General features: G+C 42.3%; 1 protein-coding gene across 1 annotated transcript; it reads right to left on the bottom strand.

The window, feature by feature from the left end:
• Window positions 1–5: 5 nt before the first annotated feature.
• On the bottom strand, window positions 6–20,323 carry LOC309631873 (carboxypeptidase A2-like; the record flags this gene model as incomplete). The annotated part of the gene is made up of 7 exons (XM_082398753.1): window positions 6–193; window positions 6,297–6,381; window positions 8,414–8,651; window positions 13,255–13,313; window positions 17,735–17,869; window positions 18,578–18,659; window positions 20,268–20,323. 7 exons carry the CDS (start codon window positions 20,321–20,323, stop codon window positions 6–8), a joined length of 843 nt encoding a protein of 280 aa, XP_082254879.1.
• Window positions 20,324–21,075: the final 752 nt, after the last annotated feature.

Raw genomic sequence — 21,075 nt, 5'->3', positions numbered from 1 at the left:
GAGCCTTAATAGGAGTGGTCTCGCACATGCTCCATGACTGTCTTCAAGCCAAACCAGGTCTCTTTCACTGTGGGTAAGATCTGATTGGCCAGCAGGAGGAAGTCATATCGATCTGTGTCTCCCAGTTCAAATTCAAATGAGTATTTGATTCCAGAGTCATAGGACCAGTCAGTGCTTCCTCCACTGGCTTGGTCTGAAGGGCAAATGAGAATAAAGTCTGGTTACGCTATTCCCACTGGCCTCTCACAGTTATGTAACCTCTATATTAAGTTCCACCACTATCAAAAATAAGTCAGGTCCCTATCTGCATGGACCTTGAGAACAGGCATAGCTTAGTAGAGGGCCATGCTTATGAAAAAATACAAGATTAATTTGAAAAGCAAAAGGTGTTACTCAAATGGACACTATACTTAGCCTTCCTTTGGTGTTCTTAGGAGCCTCTGGCTTCACCCACCCATTTGGAATCCTGCCTGCTCTCCTACTGGCATCTTCTACAGCTTAGGGAGGCTACACCACTTCCTTCTTCAGTTGGGTGCTAGGTGTAAACATTGTTTCCTCTGGTGGGAGAGAAGGGATTACAAATAGAGGAAAAGATTTGGTCCCTGCCCTCAGGGGACTTTCAGCATAAGGATGGAACAGGCTTTGTTCTGATAACAAATAACATGCCCAGCACCTATATGTGTGAGTAAAACCAACAGTGTGCACCTGTGTAATATGTGGCCACTGATGTGACAAATGATAAAGGAAGGTAGCATTAGCCTACAAAGACTTCTGGCAACCATGACTCAGAAGAGCTAAGCAATAGGTCGGGTCTGAGGCCCGTCCGAGGGAGGGCAGGTAGAGGTCAAATAGAGTCACCTAATCCCTAAGAATGGGGCCAAGCAAAGGGGAAGACCAGGGAGGTCATACCAGGGAAAAGTAGGACTAGTGGTTAATATTGGGAATTAACACTATGAACTCTTGTGTCTTGTGTCTTTGCCTTCACCCACAGCAGCCGTGGTAGCACCTGGTAAATAACAAACACCAAATGGCTGCTGACTTGAACTGAATTTTCCTGGGTACCAAAATTACTAACTTATACCTTTGGTGTGGTCACATGACACAGATGATCCCACTAAGAGGTCCACAGTGGACTGGCTTCAGATTGAATCCTGATTCTGCAAATCATTAGCTGGGTGACCTAAGACAGTCACTTATCTGAGTCCCAAATGCTTCTTCTGTCAAATAAGGATAATAATACTACTTACTTCACAGGGCAGTGAGAATTAAATGGGATAATATAATGTTTATGATTCGATCAATTGTTGAGTGTTTATTAAATGTGTTAGACATTATGCTAAATTGGTTTATTTAATCCTCACCTGTGTCACAAGTAGATATTAGTATTAGTCCCATTTTACAGATGAGGAAATCTCAGAGAGATTAAGTGAAGGAGATGGGATAATGTATGTAGAATAGGCATTCAGTAAATGTCAGTGGTGATTATAATCATCATTATCCATAAATGACTAAGATCCCATCAGAAAAGTTGGACCACATTAAGGATCAGAGGTATCTGGAGGAGAGTAGTTCACCAGGAAACGAACAAGCAACATTTATATAGTGCCTTCGAGTTAGTGAACTCTTTTATTCTACATTCTATCTTTAGAGCTTCTCGACAACCCATTTCATAGATGAAAAAACCAAGGCAACCTGGTTTGAGTGACCAGGCTTGAGTGACCTGCCCAAGGTTACTCAGTTCCAAAGTGATGGAACTATAACTCAAACCCAGACCTCTCTCCCCAAAGTCTGTGTTTTATCTCCCCCTGAGAAAGACTCAAGTAACAACTTCTGGACCAAACACCTGTTGTGATGCAGCTCCTTATAGCCCTTTCCAGATGAGAAACTGCCCAGAAAATGTCTCACCCACCACAGACGTTCAGCCATGTCTTGGGTGGAGCGAAGCAGGTATTCAGCCCAGAGCTGCATACCAATCGGGGGCAAGAGGCAAAAAGTACTTCATTGGGACTAGTTCTTAGAGGCAGTGCTTGTCCAAGCTGGAATGAGGCCAGAATCAAGGATAACAGAGTCAGCTCTGGACAGAGATGCAGCAAGAACTTGATTAACCATTAATGGTCACATTACAAAAGATCAGACAGCAAACCCTATACTTGTCTGACATTTGCTTATTGGAAGTATCTTCAACATCTGTGACTTTACCAAAAAAAACATACTAAATGTAGGCCTTTCAAGGTCTCCAGTACTTGTAAATACCTCAGAAAAGGAAGGCGGAAAACTAGATTCCTTGTAATAAAATGGCTGAGACCCCATGTATGTGTCTCAGGGGCAAATGATGCCATTCTGCTGACATTCTGAACTCCAGCCTCCACTCAGAGGCGGCCAACCAGAGAAAACATGCATTCCTCAGCCTCAAGTGGCCATAATGGCCTTCTACCCCACTGCCACCACTCAGGGGGCCCTCCTCCCTGGAGGTTCCCCCACCAAAGGGTAGGACAATCCCACATGGAACACAGTTAAAAAGGTCTGGGCAACTGTAAGAAGATCAGTCTTCCCAGAGAATAGCCTAAAAAATATGTAGATAGAGCTCCAAAACTGTTCATTACATTTGACTTCGGAATCGCCTAAAAGAAAAAGAAGTTTGTGCCAATATGTTCATAGTAGCACTATTTAGCAAAAAGTTGAAACAATCCAAAGGCCCAATAACTGGGATATGGCAGTATAACTGAATAACAAATACCTAGAGTGGAAATAACATAAAACTATGTAGGAAATGTACAATGGAATACTACTCAGCCATAAAAAAGAATGAAATAATGCAATTTGCAGCAACATGGATGGACCTAGAGATTATCATACCAAATGAAGTCAGAAAGAGAAAGATATACCATATGATAGCACTTATATGTGGAATCTAAAATATGACACAAATGAACTTATCTGTGAAACAGAAACACACTCACAGACATAGAGAACAGACTTGTGGTTGCCAAGGGGGATGGGAGAGGGATGGATTGGGAGTTTGGGATCAGCAGATGCAAACTATTATATAGAGAATGGATAAACAACAAGGTACTACTGTATAGCACAGGGAACTATATTCAATATCCTGTGATAAACCATAATGGAAAAGAATATGAAAAAGAATATATATATGTATAACTGAATCACTTTGTTATACAGTAGAAGTTAATACAACATTGTAAATCAATTATATTTCAATAAAATAAATTTTTTAAAGAACTATATGGGAAATGATGTTAAATGAAAAAAAGCTGAACACAGACATTGATTACAACTAGATAAATATATTTGTGTTCAATGACAAAACATTAATGAAATTGAAACTGATAATAAAGTATGATCATTATTAGACTCTTTTTTCTATGAAGTTTTAAAAATACATCATAATAGCAAAAAAGAAAGAGAGAGAGAAAGAAAGAAAACCATAATCTGGAAAAAAAAAGAAAAAGAAACTTTCATGATCTGAAATATTACCAAATCAGTAGTCTTGGGATTTCCATTAAGTGTTCTAAATATGGTGAGTGAACTATTACTCCTCTGCTCTCCAAGACTCCCATTAAGAAAACCATGACTGGGACTTCCCTGGTGGCACAGTGGTTAGGAATCAGCCTGCCAACGCAGGGGACACAGGTTTTATCCCTGGTCCGGGAAGACCCCACATGCCGTGGAGCAACTAAGCCCATGCACCACAACTACTGAGCCCACGTGCCACAACTACTGAAGCCTGCGCGCCCTAGAGCCTGTGCTCCACAAGAGAAGCCTCCGCAATGAGAAGCCCGCGCACTGCAAGGAAGAGTAGCCCCCGCTCACTGCAACTAGAGAAAGCCCACGTGCGGCAACGAAGACCCAACGCAGCCAAACATAAAATAAATTTTTTTAAAAAATCAAGTATGCTTTAAAAAAAAGAAAAGAAAAGAAAACCATGACTAACAAGTGTGCTCTTCCTCAGATTCCCACCATCACCCTCTTACAGATAGAGCTATGTCAGTGTCCCCAGCATGTCGGCACACTCTCCTCTTGTTCAAGCCTGATCTGCCCACCTCTGCTTATCCCTTTCTTGCCCCTCTTCTCCCCCTCTTTGGAACGGCACTGCCTTGGTCATTTCTTCTCTCTCCTATATCTTCCACCTCTCCCTCTCTATTGTTCCTTTTCCCACAATCAATAAACAAATCTCTTAGCTTAAAAACAAAACCCTCCATTCCTTTCTCTCCTCCCCTTCTCATCCATGCTCCTCTGAAGAGTAGTCTACTCACTCGGCCTCCCCTTCTCCCATCCCATGTACTCCTCCAGTTACCCTCACTCTTCTGAAACTGCTCTGGTTACGGTCACCATAAGCTAGTAATGAAAACCCAATGGTAAATGTTCTGTCCTTTTCACATTTGACCTTTTTGTGACCTTTTTGTCATTGTTAACCACTGCCTCCTTCCCAACAATTGCTCCTTCCCTGGTTTCTGAAACGCAAGGTTTTCGGCCTCTCTGCCCAGCCCTGCTGCCATGCCCTCCATCATTGCTAACCACTTCTGCTGCCCAACATCTTGCTCCCCTCCTCTGCCCAGGGCTTTTCCCACTTCAAAAGACCTCCTTGCTCTCCTGTTCCAACCACCTTCTCTGTGTCAACTACCCTTAAATCTCTCTCTCTGCAGAATCCCAGGGGCATACAGCCCAAAGCCTACAGGACATCTCCACTTGAAAACACCACAATTATCTCAACCTCAGTATGTCCAGAGCTGAACTCATCTTTCCAACCCCACCCCTCCTTCACCTACCTGGATGTCTCCCTCAGTTAATGGCACCATTCAATGACCATCAGTGAGAAACTCTCCACTTCTGATAAATGACAAAAAACTTTTGATTTTACCTTGTAAATGTCTCCCTTCCATCCTCACTGGCACTGCTGTAGTGTGAGCCATCATCTCTCCTCTGAACTCTTCCTGCTCTTCTTGTGGGATGTTCCTACTTCTAGTCCATCATCACCACATCCTCCATGTTGCTGCTAATGTGTTTTATCTAAAACACAATGCCTCAGTGCGCTCGCTGCCCTGCTGATAACTCTCCAATGGCTTCCAGAATCCTTTGGGTTAAAACCTAAATTCTTTAATATGGCACACAAAAACCTGAACTCCCCCAACTCTTGTTACCACTTTCATTCCTTCTTGTAGTTCACAGAGCCCATCATGCAGTTTCACATGTCTGTGCCTTTGCATGTGCTAATGAGCCAGAATGTCCCATTCCTCTTCCTCTTCTCTAGCCTTCAAAACCCTGCCCTCTTCCTAGATGAAATTAAATCCCTCCAACTTTCTAATACTTTTGTACCATGTATAGCCTACTATTGCACATATCATACTAAAGTTTGTCTTCCCATTCATCTCCCATATTAAACAGTGAGTTCTCTGTGGGTTCATTATGTCTCCAATACTTGGAGACAGGTATATAATCATATACAATGATTAGCACATAGTATATGCTCAATAAAAGTGTGTTTTTAGGCACAGTGGGTGCCTACAAAAGTCATTTGTTTCCAAAGGATCCATGGGCATGGGAGCACTAGGGAACCCCTGGGCATTCAACTGTGGGGTCCTGAGTTTCTGGCTTTGTCCATAACAAAGTGAGGGGATTCCTTTGGAGGACTAATAATCTGCATGTGGGTGCATTAGGATTTCCAACAGCGCTGCAGTCATTTCTTGTTCTTATCTCGATTTACTATGGGAGAGAGGAGCATCGGGAAGTCTGACAGCAGGCTCCCAAGCTTTATACCTGCCATTGCTGTTACTCCTGACTTGTCCTCCTCTTTGTTTCCCCAAACTCTGCATGGACAAATGGCTGCAACAGAGTCTATCCACTGAAACCTCTGGGTCCTCTTAAGAGTTGCACCCGTTCTGTCCCCACATACAGTCCATGGGTTTACTTAGGGTGTGAGCCTCTCTTAGCCAAGAAATGGGTAATTAATAAAAGTGATAACTTAGGTCAGAGTCTTGATAAATGCCCATTTTCAGGCAAAGAAATTCCACATAATGAGAGTGAGCCGTTAAGGATCAGGACAAGCAGAGCAGAGAACACACAACTCAAATATTTAGGAAGTTCTTTGCTCTAAATACCACATAGTAAGTATCTCATGGAGGAGATCTAGCCTCGCCAAAGAAAACTGTGTAAGTTTGGGTTCCCTGCATTTTTAAGGCCTACCCATTTCATGTCAGAGCATTTAAAGGCTTTGACCCCAAATCACATGGTGCCTGCTATCTTAGTGGGTCATTTGTAAAAACACGTTAGATACTTACAGATGACTGAGCAGATAGGTCCCACTTTGTACTTGGTGCCGTGCAGGCTTGTCAGAGATTGGGCAGCCTTTTGGGCCACTTCATTCTAGAGTGAGAGAACCAAGGAAAGGTGGATAGATAGTGCTTGTCTCTTGGAAGAACAGATGCCCAGTTGCAGAACGTAGAATGGGACAGTCTCATGAACTGGACTCTGGTTAATTAAGCACAACACCCTTTTTGTTTCAACCATTTTCACTGGGAAGTAAGCACAAGTTCGCTTCTGTTGGCTCTGAAAATACAGCAGACCCTCGTTGTTTATTTCATCTTTCAGCTTTTTGCAATAAATACACCAGGGTCATTATTTTGCCACCAGCTCTCCTTGTTCAGGAGTGTGAATGGAAATAGGGTGGGAGTAAGGGGCTAAAGAGAATGTGTACTGACTCAAGGATGTATCCAGGAAGTTGGTTTTTTTTTTAAACTAGATCCCTACATTGGCTTATTTCCCTATGATTGTCTCTTTTTCCAAGAAGTAGAGCTCAGCAAAGTATTTTCCATTATTTGAGGGTTCCAATTTTGACTGATTGAGGCTTTACTGTCCTTGCTAGGGATAAATGTAAGGTCTTGAACTTGGGTCCAGGAAAACGACTGTACAATTACCAGATGGGGGAAACCTGGCTCAGCAGAATACTCACAGAGCCTGGGGGTTTCGGCTGTCAATGAGCCCAGCATGAGTCAACGGCACGACGCCACTGCCAAAAAACTAATGTGACCCTCAACTGCATAAGCTGGATGAGGGCAGTTATGGTCATGCTCTATGCTATGCTTGTTAACCCCACAACGCGAGTTTTACATTCACTTCTGGGAGCTGCCCTTGAAGAACACAGACAAATCAAAGCATATTCGTAAAATAGCAACCAGAAGGGTGAGGGAAGTTGGGAACATATTCTGAGTGCTTGAAGGGAAGGGGGTACTTAGCAAGGAAAAACCTAGGAGAAGCAGGTTACTAATCTTCAAGTAATTAATGAATTTGCCTCTCAAAGGGAAATAAACTTGCTCTCTGGAGCAAGATGATAAACCAGGGCTGGTATGTGAAAACCATAAGCAGAAGGCTTGAGCTCAAACAATCAAATCTGCCCCAACATGGAAAAGGCTCCCTTGGAGGCAGGGAGCTATCCAATCATAGGCTGGATGACTATATGGTAGAGATTTAAGCACCAGGTTTAGGTAATGTAAGGTTATCTTACATTAGATAAGAGCTACTAAAAGTACCTTTGACATTCAACCCTGACATTCTCTCTCCCTTGATTCAACCTTTAGTGATAATATTCACCATCAAAACCCTGAAAACTGGCTTACAGGGGCTAAAATGCAACTGATGAGATGAAAGATACACCTGAATTTGAATAATCTATTCCATTTCTGCTAGCTGCTGACAACAATGTACTTGAAAGTAAACTGACCAAAAGGTCCCATCTCAGGACTTATCTCTAATATATGGGTTTCAAAAACCAAGCCTAAAAGCCATATTGGAAATATTTGCACATTCTCTTCAGCTGGGGTAGCACCTGCTCAATTATAAGCAGCCCCCTGAGATGTCACCATCTGACTTAAGGCTGCCACCAGTTTGCTCATTCCTGAAACAGGAAAGACGATGGAGGGTATCAAGTGATACCTTAGGGAAGTGTTTTATGCCCAGCATACACCAGTGCAGCATGATGACGAATCACAGAGCCAAAGACACCAGGAAGGTATAAGGCAAAGAGCTGGAGGCAGCACTGCTTAGCATAGAGCAACTGACTACAAATCCAAGAGCTTCAGGTCCAAATCCAAGTGATTATTTCTTAAGCAACAGAAAACACATCCTGGGAATTTATAGTCAAACCAGGCTCCTGCTCATCTAGATTAAGGCAACAATAATTTCATGAATTCTATTTCCCAAGGAAATTTAATTTAGGCAAGTCTTTCAAACCTTTGCCTGTGTCACAGTCTTCTCAGCGGTTGGACATATTATGTCTCATTCATCTTTGTAACCTGTCACTAGTATACCCCCATCTCAATACCTATCTTTATGACTGAAACTTATTTGTCCACACCATGGATGTTTGTGTCCAAGCTGAAATGAACTTTCAGAAACTTACCAGCTCATCAAATTTATGTGACTCGGCACATGTATACCCATAGGGGAACATCAGCAGCTGGGAATAGCTGTGGAAGGTAATGAAGGCCGTGACTTTGCCAGGACTCTTGATAAAGTCCACTATGGATTTCACTTCAACTTCAGAGTTGGCACTGGGTCCACGGTATGAGTCAGAGCAAGGGTTGTTGCTGGTTCCAGGTTGTGATGGGATGCAGAAGAAGCCAAGTGAGAACAGTGAGCTTTAAGGAGACAGTATATGGAGGCAGTTACCTTGCATCACTTCAGTTCCTCCTCTGGAAATCAGAGCAAGATTGTCATTGTATTAGATTGAATTACTACCTAAAGACCCAGTCAGGAGACCTAACTCAAGAGATTCTGGACACATCTCTCTTCTTTAAAAACATGGCTCCTCTATATGGCAGAAAGAACTATCAAATTAAATCATCTCCTCTCTGTGGGAGTTGTTGGAAGAAAAACTAGATTTAATATTATAGATGGAATTCCTGCATTGGGTGGGAGTTGAGCAAGCTCATTTTCTGGGATTTCTTCCAATTCTTAGAGCCCAAGAGTAGAAGATTGTATGCGTCTGTACTTCTAAGTCACAAAGCCACAAATGCAAGGAACCTCTGATACCCTTTCTGTGGTGAGGAAGTCACAATTACTTTTGACAAAAAGGCTACCTTTGGCCTCATTTTATCAGCTACTGGAGTTACTCATGACCACTGAAGTGAGCCCACTGTGGCCTGGCCAGGGCTCTGAATGCTAGAGAAACTCTGAGGGGACAGGTAGAGGCTGGGACTCCCCAGAGTCTCTAAATGATACGGACAAAGTATATATACAACCTATCACCTCATTTGGAGATTATTTAATAAGAACAACATCCCAGGAAAACTTTTGACTTTGAATTGCTGGACATTGTTCAGTATTTTGGATCTGATGCTTTGATTTTTTTCTTTCCTACACTAAAAAAAAAAAGAATTTGTAAAAGCGATGAATGAAGTTGCCACTCATCCATATCCTGTCAGTGTATCCTTTCTTGGTTCAATGATTCTCATTAAATCATCTGTCTTTCAAGTCTTTAGTGATTGCCTTCTATGTGCCAGACACTATGCTAGGTGTTAGGAACACTGCAGTGGAAAAGACAGTTTCTAATGTTACTGCTATCATACCTAATGAGGAAAAACCAAACACATTTTAACTCTGTGATTAGAGAAACATAAGGGGTTTTAACTGGTGCCTGAAAGCAAAAAGGAGCCCCCCAACCAGCCTGGCACTGGACCCCGAAAAATTAGAGCTGTAAGTCAACAAAGGCAGAACAGGAAGCAAGTATTTTCTCCTTGAATCTATTTTGAAAATCAATTTCTTAATCTTATTCGTACTTCATTTTAGTTTTTTTTCTCTAAGCATCCATAGATGATGTAATGCTTCTCCTGTGACTAGATCCCAACCCCCTCTAGTGGTTGGTTCAGGGCTTCCTGAGGCTTCCCGCCACCACACAAAGTCTTGCTCTGGAAGCTCAGAAGCTGAGCCGGGATACAGCTTATGGGAAAACCAAGATGTGAGACAAAATATATTAAATGCTCCTCAGAGCTCAGTGACAGCACTGTGTGCCTGTGAAGGGAATTTAGTGAAGTGTTTTATAAATAGGTTTTTAAATAGCTTCAATCCTGAATGGGCTTAGCAGGCTGACAGCACTGCAGAGCCATGCAAATAGCTATCTGGCCAGACAACATCTGACTATCCCTGGGGGAAAGTCCCCGTGCTCACCTCCAAAACCCACATCCCAGTTCCGGTTAGGATCAACACCAACACTGAGGCTTCCAGATACCTTGAACCAGGTCTTCTGCCACATACGATTCTTTAAAATCCAACGGAAAGAAAATACAGGGAAAAAAAAGACGGTCATTCAGTCCAATGAGAAGTTTCCTTTAGAATTCTGTTAATTTCTCTCAATCCCTCACGGGAAAGCCCTTTTGGAATTGCACTCATTTTTCTTGCCCACAGACTTGACCAGTAGTCCTCATACAGGGTTCTGCTTGGAGCTTCTCGGCCGTCCCACCGAGGCAAGAAGTAAATAAGCCCCCATCTCCTCCAATGAATACCTGCCAAACCATGTTCCGTAGAACCACAGTCCTCTCAAATGTCAACAATACAATAACAACAAAAAACAAAAATTAAAAAACAAAAAAATAGTGGGGAGAGCCCGAGGGTTCTGTGATAGAACATTTTGGGAAAATACAAGGTTAAACTGGCTAATTTACTTCAGAACTTCTAAAGTTTTTTTTTAATGCTTTAATGTTTTTTATGAAGCTCCAAGAGAGGGATACAGTGGGCGGTATTTCCCAAACTTGACTGTGGAACCCTTTATTCATAGGGTATCTCATGAGACGAGTACTACTATTTCTACAAGTTCCTTCTGAACACACGTTGAAAAATGCTATCGTAGTGTGCTCTCTCCAAAAATAAACTTGAAGCTCTGATTCATTTTGAATATATGTGGGGTCACAGTTGCCATAATGGTGTTCTATAATGAGATTTTTAAAGAAAAAAAAAACTGCATAACTCGTTTTTGTGATATAACAGAGGATTTCTTCTACAGATTGTAAGTAAAATGCCAGATGCGTTGTACTGCCTACCTAAATCCTACAGCAATCTAATTGTCAGCAGGTAACATCCGCCTCCTCTTTTCTATCAATCCTACCATCAAAACACAGGGATAATTGGAACAAATCTCCTAGGTGACTCACGGTGAACACTGAACTCTAATAGCCCAGCCTAACAGCTGAAATGAGCTCTGACCAAGGCAATATGGAAAGATATCGTGTGTTGGAAAATGAAATGATTGTAAACATCACTATATGCCTCAATTCAGGGCCACTGCTGAGAGATGAGGCATTCCGTTTAGGGTAAATCAAGAACAGAAAAATCACTTTTGTTTTGTTTTGAAGTTCCTACACATCTCCTTAAATTCTTGTTGAAGAGAAAAAGTCCAGGCTTCCTTTGGTTTGAGAGAACACATAGCCATCAGAGCAGCAGGAAGATATCCATCGTATCCAATCAAAGTGATGGATGGGTCATTTCCATAATCAGAGGCAATCTGAGCAGAGACAACAACATATATGTCAATCTCATACTCCCCTTTCACCAGGGAACAGAGGAGAGAATATTAAGGCAATGTGTTTTTTCCAAACATGAACTATCACTGCTGGTCAGTGAGAGTCTTCCAGGACTAAAGCCCAATCTCCTATTAATGTGTTTAATACGCCAGTGTCGATACTTTTATTTCCAATCAGAATAATTTACTTATATTAAATAAAAATCAGGTATCACTTATCCATTCTCTCTCAAAAGCAGAATTCTTCCAATTAATTTTAGTGAGGCATTTTGCAATGGTGGGCAACTGTGTTTGTGGCTCAGAGGGACCTATGAACCAAAGAAATCTTTTCAGTTTCCTTAATCACCACACAGGCTATACCTTCTCAAAAGTACTCACGACCAACATCAGATTACTTAATTATGCAGAGACTTCTCTAAAGACCCAGAGAACCAGTTAAATTCCATTTGGGGAATTACATTTCTACTTGTGATCAATTGCAGTAGAGTTGAAGTTTCTGCTGGATTAAAATTTATTCATTTCCTGTGCTCAGCCATCCTAAGGCATTATTATTCAACTGTTAAATATCCATTTCATAATACCCTAAAGGTAACTGCAATTTAATTGAAGGGAAAAATATATCAGCCGGTATGCACGTGGTTGCACATGCTTGAATGATCTGATGTAGATTGGTTTCCTTTGCTCATGAATTAACATTCTGATTTATAGCATGTCATTTTTGAATTACTTAAGAAATACCAGACTAGGTCACAGCCAGCACAGTGTCCTGACTCTAATTCCAATGAACATGTGGAAGAGAGATACCGCTACACCTTAACTTTAAGTCAGATTTGGAAATTTTTCAGAACCCAAAAACCCTCAACGAGTTCCACTTTGTATCTGTAGGTCAAAGTAAACTCTTTTGGCACCTGTTTATATTCTCTATCTGAGGTCCTTTTGTGATTTTATAGATCTCTAGTACATCGTGCCACAGCCCTAGGAGCTCCAGGCAGCAAAGCAATGTTCTCTAGTCTGTTCTTATGCTGAAATCTGACTCTTGGTGTCCTTACTTGCCACCCTCTTAATCTCTTTTAGCTCTCACTATCTTTTTTTTTTTTTAATTTATTTCATTTATTATTTTTGCCTGCATTGAGTCTTTGTTGCTGCGCATGGGCTTTCTCTAGTTGCGGCAAGCAGGGGCTACTCTTCGTTGCAGTGCACGGGCTTCTTATTGCAGTGGCTTCTCTTGTTGCAGAGCACGGGCTCTAGACACGTGGGCTTCAGCAGTTGTGGCACGTAGGCTCAGTAGTTGTGCCTCGCGGGCTCTAGAGCACACGCTCAGTAGTTGTGGCGCATGGGCTTAGTTGCTCCACAGCATGTGGGATCTTCCCAGACCAGGGATTGAACCCCTGTCCCTGAACTAGCAGGTGGATTCTTAACCACTGCGCCACCAAGGAAGCCCGTAGCTCTCACTATCTTTTAACAGAGCACGCAGTGGCCAGCAGGTTGGGGGAGTACGGAGGTACATGCCAGGGTGCTGGATGGGGCAATATCAAATTAGGTTTGAATGGGTCTGTTTCCTGACTGTGTGACAAGAGAAGGGATTGGGATGAGAGCGTCAGCCATAGGACCACAGGGATTGCTGTGAGGTTAGGTGGGGCCTGACCCCAGAAAGACAAAATAAATGGGGAATTTGGGGCAAAATGACCTTATTTGCAGTTCACAGCGCAGTAGCTTGTGTAACTCACTCACCGGCATGGATCCCAGCCTCTAGCCAGATAGCCAGCTTGTCTCGTCCCGTGCTGAACTGCAAAACAAGCATGGAAGTGTGAATGGCTCCACCACCACAGACCCCTTGTCTGTTCCTCTTTCTGTACTTGATGTGGTTGAGAAGGAGGAGGTGTAGACAGTGATGCTGTCAATTAACTTTGCATTTAACGTGGGGTTTTTTTGTCCCTTTCCTTTAATGTAAACTTAAATACAGGCTAACAAGAGGGGCATCATTTGATGTTTGTAAAAAATCATTGCAGATAATGTGATGACATGAAAATATGTTCATCATATGCCATAAATATTAAAAAATAGATTGCCAAATAGTATGATACTATTTTTATTTCTTAAAAGGCTAAAAAAAAAAAAAAAAAAAAAAGGCTAGCTCATGTGTATGTATATATATGTACACACACAAACATAGGAGAAAAAGGGAAGGGGGAAAGAAAAGAGAGGAAAACATAGAAAGATGTACAACAAAATGTTAATAGCTATCAATCCCATAGTTGTGGAATTAGTGAAATAGGGATTTTTTCATTTTTTGTTTGTTTCTCTATTCTCCATTTTTTGCAATGATTGTGTTATTTTTGTAATAAAAATGCTTGTGATAACCTTTTGAGTCCTTCCTAAAAACAGGATGGTAGGCTCTGGAAGTCCTTTCCAGAGTTTAAATTTTATGATCTAAAGGACTCAGTTTTATTTGGAACAGTGGCTTTGCCAATTGAATCAGTAAATGGGGAGGAAAAGATTATTTTTGCACCATCAATTTCTATCTTCCTGCAGCATTCTAAACATCACAGATAAGGTAAATGAGAAATGTAAATCCCTGCTAAAAACTACTTTTCAAGCGTTTTGAGAGTTTTAAAGTGTTTCATGCTTTTTCCTCCAAAGAGCTCAAATAGGGAACTTTGGAAAACAAATAACGTTCTCAACCACGAACCACCGAAACACCCGGGAGAAGGAAAGGCCAGGAAAATCCAAGGGGGAGGAGAATCTGGGGTTTCCTGACCCAACTGTAGGAGAAACAGGGAAAAGGAAATCAAAAGAAAAGAAGGTAGTAAATATGAGCAAATGTGCCACGGTGTCATAAAGTAGGCAAACCACTCCTCCCAGGCCTGCTTTGGGAGAACCGCTCTGGGGAAATCGATCTGTCCCAGTGAGTCCGTTGGTTCTCAGCCATAACGTTTCCAAATTTAGCAGGGAGTCGTGACATTATCTTTTTTTTTTTTCCCCCTTAACAAACTCTTTCTAGGAAATCTGGGGAAATACTTTTCACTCTTTTGCAAGGCAAGGTGAAAAAGCTTGAAATTATCAGCACTAACTGTTGTCAGCGCGTACAGGTTGAAGTAAAACCATAACCTTTTTCCGGCTAGCAACTAAAAAATGCCTGCGTTTCTGGGCATTTGCCTTTGCCGTTTGGTTGCCAATCATTCTGCACAAGAAGAACTCTTTTGGTTTTAAATGTGGCTTCAGCAAGTACCTGGAACTTTTATTTCTTTTTCTTTTTTTTTTTAAACTCTCGGTTTTAAAAAAAAACAAAAACGAAAGAAACGAGTAAAAGAAAAACAAGGCACAGCACGGCTACCTTGATTAATTACAGAATACCTCCCCCTTTCCCCGCTCACCCAGGGGCCCGCACCACCTCCCCCTTCCTCTGTTCCTATTGGTGCATACGCCTGTTTCCCTGAGAGCAAATCTATCAAGAGGAGAACATTAATTCACTCCTGCAGACCTGCGTCAGCTCGCGCAATAAAAAGAAAAAGAAAGGGGGGTGGGGGAAGCAGGGAGGTGGATAGTCAAAACCAGCAAGGACTGGTTAGGAGGAGAGGGGAAAAAAAGGAACAGCTCTGCAGGCAGAGCCTGGACTGACGGCCCGCCTGGGAAGAGCGAGGTTCTAGAAGCATCGAGAGGAAAAATCACCACTGCACCTGTGTACCTTGAGCACGTTCATGGGCCGGTTTTTGAAAGAATAGCCAATGTCCACTTTGCTCACTAGACCAGGGTGCTCAGCAACGAGGTTATCCATTTCTCAGGAAATCTGAAATGTTTAAGATGAAGAAATAGACATTTGCGAATGAATAATCTGGTGCATCCATCAGTGACTTTTCTCTCTCCTCCATTTCCATCCCCTCAGGGAATGGAGAGGACCACACGGCAGATGCTGTGGGACTGGGGACGCTGGAATCAAAGCTAAGAGATGATGAGTCACTGGGCATCCGCAGGGGCTGGGAAAAGGGAAGCCATTTTGTGGTAGCGGAGCCGGCTCTTTCCAGTTTTGTGCTTCAAACAAAATGGCACTGCTCTGGTTTGCCTGTGGCTTGCCTCAAGCCAGCTGTGAGGTGGAACTTTCCCAGCCAGAAAGCATCTTCCCCTCACTAGCAGAGGAACACAAATGGTAGTGGCACCAAAAAAAAAGAAAAAGGTGGATTTAGAAGCAGGCGCTGCAAAACGCAGCCGGGCTGGTTCAGACCGGGGCATCGGGGTGCCTGCCTCAGAGGCACTTCTGCCACAAGCCACTTCGGCTCCTATTTGCAGGGCTGATTGCAATCCTGCACAGCTGGGGCACCCAAACTGTGTCCATGACTGGGATTGAGACATGCCTGGGCGTGTCTGGAGAGTGATCGGCATGAAAACGGCTCCTCCAGCTGTTGCCAGCATTTGGTCTCGTAGGACAGCAATTTGTGAGGCCAGGCAAAGGAGGGAGCGCATCCTGTTTCGGCCACTCCCTTTTCTCACTCACTCTCTGTACTGGTCCACAGTCCCTACTCTGAAACCCTTTAGGGGCCATACATATTTCAAATTAAGATTTGTGTGTGTCTGTGTGTGTGTCTGTGTATGCAATTTAAAAAAGGTAGAAAGATACATTTTACACATGTGGCAGTGCTCCATACTCAAGCACATTAATATTTCTGGCAGTAAAATAAGTGAGTAGCAAGTCAGTTCAGGTCAGATTTTGCCCCTAAATGAGTTTAGGTCGGGTCAGGGTTTGCCACCAAATAAATGCAGGGGGAAAATTGTTTTCTAAGTTCTCTGCATTTTAGAATTGCTTATTTAGGGAATCAGCACCTACCAGATAATCTCCTCTCTGGCTCTTTCCTGCTCCTCCACCTCTCCCCTTAACCCCCAAACCCCATCTCCTCATCCCCTCCCCCACCCTCCCAAATCAGTTAGTGCAAGCAGACACCTGTGCCCCCCAAGAAAAGCTATGTGTCACAAAGAGGCAGATGTAGCACTGTCCAGGCGATCCAGGTGAAGGAAGGGGGCATTCTTCACACCAACAAAACTCAGGAAAGATAGCAGAGAGACTGCACAAGACTTTGCTGCCATGAGGTCTAGGAGAATTTGGCAGGTTGAGAGACTCCACCGTCGGCTGGAAGTCAGTGGTATCAAGTGTCCCCTGATTCCATCATCAGTGGCAGCCATGAAGCACAGCTCTCAGATGGCTTGTGGGTGGCACAGGTCAGAAATCAGCCAGGGGACCTTGAGGGGAGAGTATGAGCATTAGCGGCTGTCTTGTGCTCACTTAAGCCACTCCTGGACACGTCTAAATAATGCAGTGGCTGCTGGGATGGGCAGGTGGGCTTCAGGTCCTAACTTAAGGCAGTGACACTGATACTGGCTGTGAAATCCTAGGGAAATTTGGAGAAGTTAGGAAATAATATGAGAATAATTTCCATTAAATCACCAAGTGGAAGTATAGGCCTTGTTATCAGAGGAAAGCATGGCCCATTTCTCTGATGTTCATTTTGAAACACCTACCTCTTCCAAGGTATAGATAAGCCTCAAAGTTGAAGTTACCATTCTGTTCTCTTCCCTAAGGAACATTTCTTCATTCTCCGTGTCCAAGAGAACCTAAATCAGTCACACCTATGATTAGTTTATAGCAATGCATTTGAATCTACAGTTGTGAGGGAAGTGGTGACATTCAGGTCCCCAGTCCCAAGCATTCTTCTTTCTGTCCTATAGGCTTTGGGGTCATGCCTTTCCCTTATTCTGGCAGCACCCTGAAAGGGGATGGGGCATTAATGGGACTTCGGGCCAGACAGATGCTGCAAATATAGGATGACAGTCAGTCCTGTGGTTGTGTTATGGCTCATTCTCCCTTTCTGGGAACCCAGGGTCAGAGGTAACCTCCAATTAAAAACTAAATGAGTAACAACTTACATTTGCCTACTTTGACTCACACTCTTCAGTTTGCCCTTTGTATTTCATGCCAGAGACTCTTTTTTGCCCTTTCCATTACATTTTTTATTACCATATCCCACATGTACCAAATGCAAAAAAAAAAGAGGGATAGAACCTTCCTACCCACTGCAGGGGTAGTCCAGACTTCAGGAAGGCCCTAGTGGTACCCACAGGTTCCTTCCCTGGCAGAGGGTACACAAAGATAAAAGAGGGTGGACCTTCATTTCATATGGACCAGCAAGCCTCTGGAAGAGTGGGCTGTGGGATAATTACTTGAACATCTTCAATCACAATGGGATAAGCAATTACCTCGGACTTTAAGGAAACTTCGACTGCCTGGATGCTGACAAAGGGAACTCGGACATGGATTGTCTCTCCTGGGATGGTGGGTGATTTCCAGAAATCAAGCTGAAAGGGATAAAAGGCCAAAGCAATGACTGGGTCATTCCAGGGAAATGGACAGCTCAGCGTGAATAGATTTCAAGAAATCAATTCGTTATCTATTTTACCTCAAGCCTCCAAGACTAGAATCATTGTGGAATCGCTATGATGTTGCAAGAAGTGTTTTTAAATGTCCAAGCATCAGCATATGTGTTATATGGTTTTCCCCCCATATGGTTAAATATTAAAACTGGAAGAAGGTAAAGATTATTTAAAACTATGGCAGTTTTTTTTAACAGTTGACATTCAAGTGACCCAATTCATTTCATAACAGAATATTAATACTATAAATTATTTAGGAGGGAAATAATGCATTAAAGGTGCTCAATAATTTTTCAAAATAACTTTCACATTTGATTTCTCTTTTCATTCTTATAAAACATCTGTGAGATAGGAGAATGGTATATTTATCCTCATTATACTGAATGGGAGAGAAGTCAGTATGACATTGGGCAAGTCACCTACCTTCTCTGAGATGCAGAAGGTAGATGACTTGCCCAATGTCATACAGTTGGGACTAGAGCCCAGGTGTTCTGGATCCCAGCTCCATGAGTTAGCATTCCATACTTCTCATCAGAGAAGACAAGATACAATCCAAAGTAAGAGATCTTAGTCATCGTGTCTAACTGTGGAGTATTCACTCTGGGAAACAGAAGCCCCCTCCAGGACAGATACCTGAAGATGTTCTTCATCCTCCAATTCCACCAGAGTTTTTATTTGTTCTTCATTCCTTGGTCTGATCTCAAGAACTTGGTCTCTAAAAAATATTAACCACAGACATGACCTTAAAAACAAAACCTCGACACTGTTTCCTGTTGCTTTCTGCTCCTGTTAGTCTCCGCATATAAGAGGTTAATGCAGCAGTCAGTAATCTCTTTGACAATCAAGAAATTAATAAATCGTATACTGACCCACATCCCCAGAATGAGGAGTTGATAGAATGGCTTTTCTTCCCCCAAGGAAATGTTATCTAAATAATAATTAAGAGCTGTACCTAATCCTAGCAGGAACTTTGCCAATAAAGTTACCTTTCCTTTAGCTAATGATTATTTATCAAGTAACACCTGCTGCTCATAAAGCATCAGCTTTTAAAACTTGTCTGTTCCTGTTTTTCAGAAATAAGTTTTAAAAAGGTAGAATAATTAATTTGGTGCTTATAAGTGCTCAAAAGAGGAATCAAATTTACATCTGGGTAGACCTAGGGTGTTTTTGTTGTTAACTGAAATGTATCAGAGTTCCATCTCCAAACCCCATTCATGTGACCCAAACTTGGGGTATTGTTAGGGACAATTGAAACCCAGACAAATCATGGTGTGTGTGTATGTGTGTCTCTCTCTCTACACACACACACACACACACACACACACACACACAATGAGTAATGAAGGATATCAAGGACTCCTTGGCAGCAAAGAGAAGTTGCAAAACAAGCAAACAAATATCCTTAAAAAAAAGTTCAGTAGTAGAGCTGGATTTCTTATAGCCCTTCCTTGACAAAGGATTTTCCTCTCTCCCTTTCTCTGAGTAGGCTGACTTCCTGAGTCACCGCCCTGCCCATTTATGCAGTGGGGAAGGGATTGGTACAAAGAGCCATAATAAGGGACCAGAACCCAGACCCTCTGAAATCAAGTATCATCCAATTTCCAGTGAACTCCAGTGGAATACATAAGTGATAGAATGTGAGCTCTTCAAGTCTCTTCTGCCTCCCAGTATCCACTGGCCATAGATGGTCTGAAAAATCTTCCATTCGAGTCTCATTCCTTTTGGTTAATGTATAGACTCCCAAGAGTCCTCCTTTAAAATGGGAAGGCACTGGGAAAAGTAATACATTGGGCTAATATTTCCTGGTGTGTGTTCTAAGGAATAATAGCCCTTTGAGTTGTTCAGCATAAATAAATAAATAAATAAATAAAGGTGGGGAGGAGTTTGAGGATCAAAAAAAAAAAAAAAAAGGATAGCTGCAGCAACCTAGATCCCCTCTTATAGATTTACAATACACACTAATTTAGTAAAAGTTCCTAGAAATTCTATAGTTTGTTTAACCCTCTGATTCCCAAATTTATTTGATCACCCACTTTTTTGGGCCAAATTTATTTGGCCACTTCATTAGTTCCCTGGAACACTCTTCAAGAAATGCTGTCTAAAGCTCTTTATAGAATCTTGAAACCAAAGTACTTTGGAGCAAAGATGGATCCTACAAAGCCATGAGAGTTGGATTTGGGCTGAAGTCTGCAGCTCTGGTCCTCCCACTTCATGAGGTCCCACTGCCTAGACACTAGATCTGAAGATGGGAGGACTTAAGGTGACATGGAGGATGAAATCCGGAAAGGTAGGGAGGAGGATGCGAGAGTAACCCAGCACTTACTGAGATGACACAGAGACAAATGACCAAACAGCTTTATTTTCACTGATGTCTGTCATCCCCACATTCTGATCATCAGAGGGGAAAAAGATTAAGGACAGAGAGAAATAGGGTGCATGTGTTCTGTTTTCACTTTTGTTTTTTTTTTTCCTTTAAATTCATTCATCTCTTTTTTTATCACTCATTCCTATTATTTCCACTACCCCCTCTCTCCAAATCTAAAAGAACTCTGAAAATGCTGAACGCTTACACTCATTGTTCTGCAACAATCCAGTGAGATACTCTGTGAATCAGGTAAGCAAAATTCAAATAGGCATCAGAAAGCATAACTTACCCCACAAATGTTTCTCGACAGTAGATATGCCCCCAAAAGGGCACCAGAAAACAGGATCAATCGCATAGTCAAGGATCTTCCAAGAGTCCAGAATTCGGTGTCACTCCTGAACTTTATTTCTAGGGACCACGGCTGAGGCTGACCTGTTGACAGTCTAAGAACTCAAGTAAATTCCCACATGGTAAAATTCCCACCTGCATGTCAAATTCTCAAGACTGTAGACACCCACCTGTGTGATATCACCAATCCATACATTTTACATTCTTTCAATGAGATAACAAACTTTGATGGAAAGAAAACAAAATTGCTAGAGCATACCAAGGGCAAATCATGCCTTTATGATTTAGAACATAAAGTGCCACTAACTCTGACCAGTGATAGAAGCCAGACTGATAGACCTAGAGGTTAAAGTCTTTTCTGGGTCTCTGACAGAAAAGGGGCACAGCATTTATAGTAATTACTCAGGCATCCTGTCTA

The sequence above is a fragment of the Balaenoptera borealis genome (genome assembly GCF_965194805.1).
Source record: "Balaenoptera borealis genome assembly, chromosome: 7".
NCBI lineage: Eukaryota > Metazoa > Chordata > Mammalia > Artiodactyla > Balaenopteridae > Balaenoptera > Balaenoptera borealis.
The sequence above is the reverse complement of the archived record's forward strand: the minus strand, read 5'-3'. Positions and strand labels throughout refer to the sequence as shown.